The 10,966-nt window shown below is 39.9% G+C and overlaps 1 protein-coding gene across 37 annotated transcripts in view; it reads right to left on the reverse strand.

Moving 5' to 3' along the window:
• MAP2 (microtubule associated protein 2) overlaps positions 1-10,966 on the reverse strand; it is a 278,632-nt gene that overhangs the window by 48,653 nt on the left and 219,013 nt on the right. For 29 of the 37 annotated variants that reach the window (XM_081898568.1, XM_081898601.1, XM_081898598.1 and 26 more), the window contains one exon: positions 9,739-9,816. In XM_081898568.1, coding sequence (XP_081754694.1) covers positions 9,739-9,816 — 78 coding nt within the window. The remainder of the gene's footprint in view (positions 1-9,738; positions 9,817-10,966) is intronic. The other 8 variants (XM_081898590.1, XM_081898587.1, XM_081898576.1 and 5 more) reach the window with 1 other exon arrangement.

Consider the following 10,966-nt stretch of genomic DNA (forward strand, 5'->3'; position numbering starts at 1 on the left):
CAGGTCGGCCTCACTGATGTGGTCCAAAGGAAAGCAGAGCAATATGTTTGGCACCAGCTTGGCTTCAGGAGTTGCCAGAAGGAGGCAGACAAGGCGCCATCCAACCATCTTAGGGACTCTACTCCAGATTTGTGTAAGATTTACTCCTTAGCCTTGCACTATTAATTTAAATGGAATCTCTCTCCGACTTTTCTTTTAAATTTCAGAAAGTCAAAAGTAATTATAGTTGTCAAAGTCTACTTGATTTTGTCTATTTCTTGATTTTGTCTATTTCTTTAAATGATGTTATTTCTTCAAATAATGTTTGAATATGTAATATGTAATAATGTTTGAATATGTAAAGTCTGTTTCAGCTAAACAAAATTATATTAACCCACTCCACTAAAGCAAAATCCATAGATCACACCAGAAATAAATTCAGAAATGTCCCAAAATTTGTCCTGGTCAGTTTCACTTGCCAGGAGAAAAATGCTATGTTTTGAGCCCCACTCCTTGAGACTGGAATCACAGGGTGTGGTGTTTCAACAATCTGTCCCCATCAATAATACACTACTGTATTTGAAAGAACTATGGAGCAGCAAGGAGATTTTAATGTTGTAAGTGCCTAAACCTTTTGAATGGGGCATAGAATGGAATCCAAAGAGCCAGACAAGTAACTCCACATCTCCACTCCACAATGTACTGCAAAGAAACCTATTTTGGAAAATGAAGAGACTTTCAAAAGCCATTTGTGGTGTGTCATGAAGGTCTGCTGTTCAAAGAAAAAAAGGGGTGGGAGCACAGACAAAAACCATGATGGACATGAGGTTGTAGCAAAAACTGCCAAGCCAAGCTTAAAATAGCATTTCCCTTTGATTCTGGTCTCAGACCTGAAGACCCTGAGAAGGTAGAGGATAAAACTCTGAAACTTTAGGACTAAACCTGATACCTGACAGCCCTGGACACAAATGATGAAATGAATGTGGCATGGCAGGGTAGAGGAGAGGAGGAAGAGTGGGACCATGCTTTGTTCACCTTCTTCATAGCTTAAAAAGGCCTCTGCACTCTGGGCTGTGGCACTGGGAGGTCCACTAGCTTCAGTCCATTCGGAGCTGAACAAAGGGTGTTCATAGTACTCCTCATCTGAATTGTAGGGCTCATCATCAGGCACAGACACTGAAATGGAAGGGGCAAGGAACTTACGCCTCTCCCCTGTGGCAGCTGGCCCATGCCATGAGCTGCAGCGAAGAGGTCCCACCTCATCCTCAGCTCCTTCATCTACAGACAGACACACAGGAAGAAACTGGACAGAGAACTTGAAGAGACAGAAGGACATAACACAAGACAGAATGGAAACAGGCAGACACGTACTGGACACTGATGCAACATCATGGGATGAAAGGAAACAACCATGCTAAGCTCAATGTCATCTCAAAGGCACAATATACACATTTAATGCATTGGTCAACTTGAATGCATTTATTATGTTTTCTGTGGTGCCTACAGGAAGAGTAGTCCATGTCTTTCCACAATGCAAATGAACCCAATAGTCAAAACAAGCACTTTGTTCCAAACACCTAAGTGATTAAGGATATTCCAGATATAAGTCAAATGTGCCACAGTATGTGTCAGAACCACATTATATAGTAAAAGAAAAAGAAACTGGGACAAAACTAGACATTCACCAGCAAGCAAGGCAGAATAAAAGAGGTATCCCCTCCATAAAGGAAGCAAACAAACAAACAAACAAACAAAAAACCAAATCCAGAAGAATCTTTTTATGATTTGTTGAAATACGGGTTTGAAACTTTTGGGTATCATTTCATCATCCCATCAGTAAGCAAAAATGTTGTCTAATCACCAAAGAATAATGAAGTTAATGTATGCAGCCAGGGCATGTTTGCAATCCAAGGAAACAAACATCACTGCTTGCCCTCTCTTAGGAAACTTCTCCAACCTACCACCTCAGGCCAAAGTATAGTGATAGGAACAATCACATATGTCTATTCCCAAGTTTGCCCATTTGGGCATATGAGTTTGGTGAGTATGCGGGCTACAGTGCTTGCAAATGAGGCGCATGTTGGTGATGGGAACAAGATCCTTTCCTTGTTTTACCTTTCTGTGCTCCATCACTTCAGCCACACCTCTCCCCATCCTGTTTCAATTCCAGTTGAGTTTCCATCACTCGTATAGCTCTCTGGTGCAAAGGTTTGACTTCCACCCATTACTTTATATTTGTACAGGTAGACATCTGAACAGCAAATGTAACTGCATCCATCACATCAGGTATGGCCCCTAGGAGTATCTTTTTAAAGAGTTGCTCTTATAATCAGACCCTGCACCTTCCTCTACTGAATGATAACTTTATGTACTGCAGACACATACCATATAGGGGTTCCTACTTATTCCAGACTATTATCCCAGACTATTATAACCCAAGAACTGTCTTAGCCACTGACAAAAAACAGGCAGTATATAAGGAGCCACAAATGAATTCTTTTTCTTTTAAGATAACAAACAAATTCACTTCAACAAAGAGGTTAAGCATCACAATCTCCTCTTACTGAACAGTGGTACAAGTAAACTCATTATGTCACGCTTTGCTTTTGGGAAGACTAGAAACAAAGTTAAAGCTTGACTAAGCATCCACAAAGCTTGAAAGTTGGTATCTGGTTGAATGCTGTATTCAGCAGAGGTCCTCTTCAGCTGATCTTCCTTTGTAGCTTACTGTCCAGGATTTGCTCCAACATACAAAAAACCTACAAAAATTATTATTTTCACATTTCAACTTCCTCCACTTATTGCTAACACACAATGCAAAAGCAAACCAGAAACAGGTAATTTCTATTTTCAAGTGTAGTTCACGTAATCTAAAGACTTGCATGAGTGCACCCATTTTTCTCAGTACTTTCCCAGGGGCAGTTCTGTGCACTGCCATTAGAGGGACGCGAATGAAGTTCCTTGATACCACAGGTGACTGCCTCAGGAAAGGTGGAACTCAGAAGTTTCACAGGGTACAAGGACTTCACTTTGCTTTATCAACCTTTTTTATTATTAATTGTATAAAGTTATGATTCTATCAGTGCCTTTCAAGCTGGAAGCTATGCAGATTTCTTCACTCCCTTATCCACCCCCACAAATGTATTTTCATTCTAAACACAAGACAAGTATATAATTTCACTTTAGGATGTCATTACCTTAACTGGTCAACGGCTTTTACATGGAGCAGTAAAAGCAAATGCTCTTCCATTTGCTCTTTATGTACGTGTCTGTACCAGAATAAAAGGTGGAAAGAGATGCTGCTGCACAGAGAGTTGCTCATCCTCTGCTAGTCTGCACACACAAAGTTATGTGTTTTCACTTCTAAGGGAGTGCCAGCTTTCTCCCCAACTTTTTACACTTTTTAAAATCAGCCTCCCCATCCATGTTTCCTATGCAGAGAATTAGAACTTAACTTCTTTTAAAAGAAGTAAAAGCTGAATTTGCAAAAGGACTCACTGCAGGGCAAGTATATGGAGAAGCTGTCTGCAAACCAATCTGTGGGCATAAACCCAAAGTCCTGGGTCAATGCCAGCTCCATTGGAATGGTGCTGAAGGTATATGAATTCTTAAGCAGATAGCTGAGAAAGGTGCTTTAGTTAAGATGTTCTAGCCCACCCAAAAATGCCTGTGTGGCTTGCCTTTCCTTATAGAGACTTCCAGTACCACTTACGTAGTATGTAGGTTAGCCCAGTCCAAACTACTCTTCCCTCACTGCTTCCAATCCTTTTTGACAGATATCCTGATTCCAAGACTGTTCCCCCCAGGAGGTAGCAAGCAATCCTTCATGTATGAAAGCTGATTCCTACTCCTAGCTGGAGTAATCTACATGGGAGATACAGTTCAATGAATGATGCGAGACCCAATGATGCTTTGCCATGGCCCAGAATGGCATGATTATGACAATCAAATTAAATTGTATGATGCAGCAAAATAGCAACACAATGAAGGGGTCTCGATTTGTGCCTCTCTTTAGTTTGCTTTATAATGTTAAATTTTCAAGGTCATATATTGCTACTTAAGACCTCCACCATATGGCATAATTGCTGAAGAATGAAAATGTACTGGAAGTATATTTGAATGTGTTATATTTTAATTGTTGTAACAAATCAATCAATCAATCAATCATACAGCTCTTTTGTCCATTGTAGTAGGTACTCTTTAAAATATATGCTGTAGCAAGACTCTTTGAAATGAATTGGGACTGTCCTGGTACAGCCTAATGATTGAAGCCTAGCTAGCAGAGAAATATTTTTATAGAAAGCATTTTTAAATTCAAGCTGCTGGATATCTGTTGCCAGCAGGGTGGGGCGCAGGGGGCTGGGGGGAGATCAGAATACATTCTAATCAGTGTTAATTCTTTTAGAAAAAAATAGCTCTTATCAATTTGTAAAACACTCACTGGTCTCAAAATCCTTCCTCAAAGACATAAATTATAAATGAAGCTCTTGTATCCTGGGTCCTTTTCCTTCAGCATTTTTATTCTTGCTTTTATACCTAAAGCGGTGCACACTCCAGGCTTGATCTCATGAAGCAGACAAAGAGTAAGCTGTCTGTGCAAGGCAGCACCCAATCCCTTTCCCCAGCTCTGCCTGATTAAATGTATTCCACACTGCTCGGGGGAAATCCAAACCCTGAAAAAAGAAATCCTGCTACAGTATTCTCAATGCACAAAATAGTTTTAATAAAATCGAATTAGGTTTCTTACCTCCTAGTGCTGTGCAAACAGACCCACTCATTCTTTTATGTAGGTGAAGCAAGTTATCAAAATAGAACAATGAAAGCTGCTGCAGCAGCAGCAAATCCTTCCCTCTTCTGAAACAGAATTGCCTTACAAACCTCTCTCTGTCTCTCTAATTTGTGTTTGCTGCTTGGTTGGCCACATCTACCTTTGTCATGTCTGCTACACTGTGATTTCCCACCCTGGGATGACTGAAGGAAATCACCCTCCTACTCTGTACTATGCAACCTGCTGACAAAATTACCAGCATCAAAATGCTGTGGGGAAAGGAATGGAGTGTTAGCAGTCTCGTTTCCTGTGCTCAATCCAAATTCCACACCAAGCAGAAGCATGTTCCCAAATGCTTCTAATGATGCAAATCAACAACCCACCTGTGTCTACTTCTCATAAATCTCAACCCAAATTCAATCCATGGCAGAGGTATGGGTTATGGTGCATGGGTTAAGTGGGGATACCGTGTGTTCTGGGAGAAATGGCAAATAAGACTACAACAGTTGCACTTCCTTTGTAGCAAAGCTTTTCACAGGCATTCTGTTTGACCTGGGGCCCATGTGTATGCATGTGCACTCGCATGCACAGGGAGTATGAGGCACTAATGGAGAAGGACATGAATAGATGGGTGTGTTTTCATCAGTACTGAAAAATGCTCTGTACATGCCTCAATGCTGTATGTATGCAACAATCCCTGACACTGAGGAGAATGGGACTACCTCTGTCACAATGGGCAATGGAGTCCTGAGATGCCTGTGGCTCAGGCTCACTGCATGCAGTTTTCAAAGCTATAGACACAGAGTAGTCCCACAATGATATAAATGGGACTAATTTAGTCATCATTAATTTCAATAATACGCTCTGAGTAAAAGTTAGTTGATCATAACCCTAAATATAGATTAATTCACCAAACAAATAAGAAAGCAAGTTGTTTCGAGACAGAAAAAGAAATGAGCTTTGGCTGAACATGTTTGCTGACAACCCTCCGGTCCTTTTCTACAAAAAATAATAATAAAATAAAATAAAATCACACACAACACATAGATACCTTGCAGCACATTCAAATTACGATTACCCATTAATGGTGAAGCACGCAGCGTCTTGGACTATATGCATGATACTGCCAAAGTTAAACAATCTGAAGTTCCACTTATTCCAATGAAAAAGATTTACAGTACATTCCCACATTCTGTTTATGCTGCCTGGAAAGGCACTGTATCCTTCTGTCTGGTGAGCAGCGTCTTCTGTTTGCAGGGTGCTGAATGGCTGCATGAGCATGTTATCTTGAAATCGTGAGCACAGACTTAGTCCACGCCTGGCTAAGGGTAAGGTACTATTAGTGCTGATGCTGTGGTTGCTGGGAGAAAGACTGTCGTAGCTGCAATGGTACTTAAAAGTAATGTTTTGCTCTCAGTGTTGCGGCTGAGAAAGCAGCGACCACTTGGAAAGCTAGGACTATTCTGCCAGGCTAAAATACCTAGAAAGAGTAATTCCACGCTGGGCGAGCTTAGTGGGACATGCTTCTGCATAAAAACCCTTAAAATTATATTGCATTGTATTTGTTGACTGTCAACAGATTTTCAAAGTTTTGATAATCTGCAAATCTGTAAGTGTGTATGTTTGACTTATTCTTCAGCTTTCTTGGTTTTTTTGTGATGTATGTTTTAATGGCCATTGGCTATGAATAATAAAAATCCTACTGATATTTAATTCTTCTATTAAAACAAAAGGGTTTTAAAAGTGATTAACTCTGCTTAGATTGTTATAACCTCTTATTTTGGGAGATTTGAATAAAAATGGTTGACTTGGCTGTTCAGCTGGGGGGAAAACAAACTTTTGAAATAATGTTGTTTGTTAACTTGAAAAAGCAAGCTTGAATGATATATTAACATACACTACTCAATAAACATATATGCATCATAGCTTCAGAATCCTGCACAAACATCAGCTTTTTTGGTTAATTTTTATAACCATCATTTTCTCTATTATACAGATTTTTATAAAACAGAAATACAGTATGAATTGCTAGCTGTAGCAGTCGGAGCAACATGATCTACTGAGTCACAATGACCTGGAGATGTTTCATCTCTTTGAAATACTAACACAGAGAAGAGGTAGCTGGCAGTTAAATTCATTAGAGAGCCTTAACATTCCTGGAGATCAATCAATTTTCATTTTATACAAAACGAAAACCAGCAGAAAAGCGACAGCACTAACATTAATGACTACCACATAAAGCCAATTTTATGCTGGTATCTTAGACTGCAATCAGCAGGTCTGGTGGGTTACCAAAAATGTTAAAAGGGTGCTTCTGAGACAGAAAGGTACCCAAACAAACCCTTCAATGTGGGATGTTCTATTTTCTCAAAGTGAGCACTTTAGATAACATGGGTACATCACATCACAAGCTCTAAATTGCACCAGTGCAAGCAATGTACAGGTCAACGTAAAATGCTCACTCAGGGGCTCATCCACACTTACCACACTTTCTTTCTTTCTTTCTTTCTTTCTTTCTTTCTTTCTTTCTTTCTTTCTTTCTTTCTTTCTTTCTTTCTTTCTCTCTCTCTCTCTCTCTCTCTCTCTCTCTCTCTCTCTCTCTTTCTTTCTTTCTTTCTTTCCCCCAGCTCTTTACCCACAAAAACCTGCTCTCCGGTGCTGAACTGGAGTAAATGGCAATCTGCAGAAAACCTTAATTGCCATTTGCTCCAATTCAATGTTAAACACCAGGAGCTCCTGGGGAAAGCAGTGGGGCGAATGAAGAAGAAGAAGAAGAAGAAGAAGAAGAAGAGGAAGAAGAAGAAGAAGAAGAAGAAGAAGAAGAAGAAGAAGAAGAAGAAGAAGAAGAAGAAGAAGAAGAAGAAATTGCTCTGACATGGAGCTTTCAAAAGTGGACCTGTGTCTAGAAAGTGCAGGGCAAAAAGTAAGTGTGGATGAGCCTAGTGCACACAGGAGTACAGTAGTAGGTAATGGTTTAGTCCTTAATTTTCACATTGATGTCTGACAAGCAAGTACAGCTGGTGGATCAGCATGCTATTTCCAGTTTTGCACTTCTTTAATCAATTCTCAAAACATAAAACTGGCTCCCACATCGCACAGTACCAGGAGCGGGATGAAAGATGATTTTGTGATGAGTTAAAGCATTTCACATACAGGGAAGTTTCAGTTTATGGCTATATGTATCTTTAAGATTATAGGTACGTATACACTTATGAACCCAAACATGCATGCGGAAACATGAGCATTCAAATATACATAGTTTCTTCCCTTCCACAAGGAAGTAGCATAGCCCCGGGAGGAATATATCATGTGTTTTTTCTGCACATGAAGCTCAGCTCTAACTTTTCATACTCTCTAACATCCATTAGAAGCAGAGACTGTGACTACAAAGTTTCCCCAAAGTGTCACCTTAATAACATAATGAAGTGGTGGGTAACAGAGTGCAATATAAAATCAAGTCTCCAGTTACAGCCTATTGGCTGAAATAGCCTTTGTTAAACATGTGAATAAGAGGCCTCTTGATTTAAGCACATGTTCAAATTTCTTTGTCAACAGAGGGTTGCAGAGCTCTGTAGATGGGGGCTGCTGAAGTTAGGGGGTTCTACAATACAGGCCTGGGGTGGGGAACCTGTGGCCTCCCAACTGTTGCAGGACTCCAACATCCATCAGTGCCAGGCACTGGAGCAAATGGCCAGGAATGAGAGGACCTGCATTTCAACATTTAGAGGATCAACATCCCCCCCCCCTTCCTGGCACAGGTACATCAAATTTATTCCAATATTAAATCTCACCAAATTAAAAAGAGCTTAGCACTTGGACACAAATTCATGGACCCACAAAGGTATTCACAAGAATAATGATGGTTTGCAGTAAAATCTGAAAAAATGCTGACCCCAGGAGTCTAGTTCCGCCCCCCCCCACCCCCAAACAAATCTCAATTTTAAAAATAGTAAGAATATTACTCATTTTATTACCAGGGACGACTTGCCATTTCCCCCCAACCCCATGGCATGCTCCTGTGCTTTTAAAAGTTTCAGGTAAAGCATATATTCACTGGCTATGTAAAAATACAGAAAGAGAAAGAAGATATTGAACATCACGGTAGCATTTAATAACCTCAGAACAGAATTGCACTTAATTCACATTTATCTTACGATATTTTTTTACATTTATGCTGTTATGTTTTACATTATCTGTCATGTCTAAATTTAAAAGAAAACAGATATAAAGCAAGCAGAAAGAAAGATGGAAAGAAATTAATTCAAGAAACGAACCTTTTCCCAGCATGGAAATAAAGCGCTGGAAAAAGCTTTATTGTGTTTTGTCTTGAGGGCTGCCAGAATACATTGACATTCCTACTGCTAGGAGATGCCCTTTGCATCCTCTATAGTTGGGTATACTGGGTAGTAAGTATGTTTCCCTAGTCCAGAACTTGAGAGATTGCTGTAACCATTTTTCCAAGTTCAGCTTTTCTCTTCGCAGGTAGTCAGTGATAAGAGAAATTGTACCAAGTGGAATTATCCTCTATCTGCAAGCCTTAAAAGCAGGGCTGTGGAACCAATGGGCTTCTTGATATTCTTGGACTCCAACTCCTATCAGCATGAGTCTGCCTGACCAATATTGGCCAGGGGTGTTGGCAGTTGTAATCCAACAATATCTAGAAGGCCACAATTTTTCCTGCCCTTTCTTCAAGGTATCAGAATCTTTTCAAAGCCATTTGGAATATCTATTCAATGGCGCAACAAAACTTGTATTCATGTTAATATACACTCCCAAATATCACCATAAGCATATATAGATACGTACATAACAATGTACATATCGGTACTGCTTGTGCTTTACAACAATGTGGAACTGCTAACTTGCTATTAGGGAAAATGCTCGCTGCCCTTTAAATTAATGCTGACAGGTCATCCTCCTACCTCTCTCATTAGGATTCCTGGGTTTCTCTCCTTAGAGATGGGCTCTGCAACGCCCAAGGGAATTCTTACCTTCTTCCAATGTTCCAGTCTGCTCTGAAGCTGGTGATGGGGGCGGAGAAGGAGGCAGGTTAGCTGTTTCTTCAACTGCTAAAGATTGAACAGTAAAAATGAGACACAACAGTTAACTGCTTTGAGACCAGGTTATGTCAACTGGACAATCTATGCCAATGTTTCCTAACCTGGTAGCCCTGCCAGATGTTGTTGGACTCTCATCAGTCCAAGCCAGCAAAACACTGGTTGGGGGGTGATGGGAGTTTTGGTCCAAAGCATCTGGAAAATACCGGGTTGGGGAAGGCTGATCTGCATTACAGTTACCTGGCAGCATATTATAACATTTCAATTGAGTTGGATCTAAGACTTGCATTGTCTTATACCAACAATAGTAACCACTCGATTCAGATGATGCAGCATTATGCAGATAATTCTATTGAAATAGCTTATTTTTTTGTTTCTTTAGTAAAGTTATACATAAATACTAGAGTGTTTTTTGTTTACACCAAAGCCGTTTGAATGATTGACCTGATAATTCTTACATGCCTTGAAGAAAAGCACATTCACAAGCCAAAAGCAGGAGGGGAAGAGTTTTTAAAATATCATTCAGGGAAGAAAGAACATCACATAGAGGAACAAGACCCATGGAACATTTCCTAAACCTTCCTCTTAAAAGCCTGAGCATTTTTCTGCCAAGGTTAAGCATTAAAGCGCATTTGTTTCAGTGGGAAAAATCAGTATATTCTTAAGTCATTTTCATTGATCTTAGCAGGGCTTAAATATGATTCAGTTTGGAAGAGTTGTGCCTATGTTTCTGAGTCGCTATACCTGATTACAGAAAATGGTTTTGTAACAGTGCGTGCCTTTTAGCAATTTCTTCAACATATCTGGGATGTCATGTAGATAAGTTAAGTCTTTATTAACAGTGTAAAAGTCAAAATCATTCTATTACAAAAGGTGGCGGTGGTGGTGATACATTATACAAGTACATACACCAATGAATGTTCACATTCAAGCACAGAATGCATACTGTAGGGAAAGCATTATTTGCTTATTTTGGTGTGTGCATGCAATGGCAGCTTTTACTATGAGGGCTCAGATATTTTTCAATGCAGTTCAGCAAGAACTTAAAACATGTGCCAAAGTTCCATTTGCTTGTTTGAGCCAAACAATAGGTTGAATCTAATGGTGGCTTTGTGCTTAGAAGAACCTCCACACGCACAAGGCAAAGCACCCAATTTTCACT

This window comes from Podarcis melisellensis, assembly GCF_964234715.1.
Source record: "Podarcis melisellensis genome assembly, chromosome: 1".
Taxonomy (NCBI): Eukaryota; Metazoa; Chordata; class Lepidosauria; order Squamata; family Lacertidae; genus Podarcis; species Podarcis melisellensis.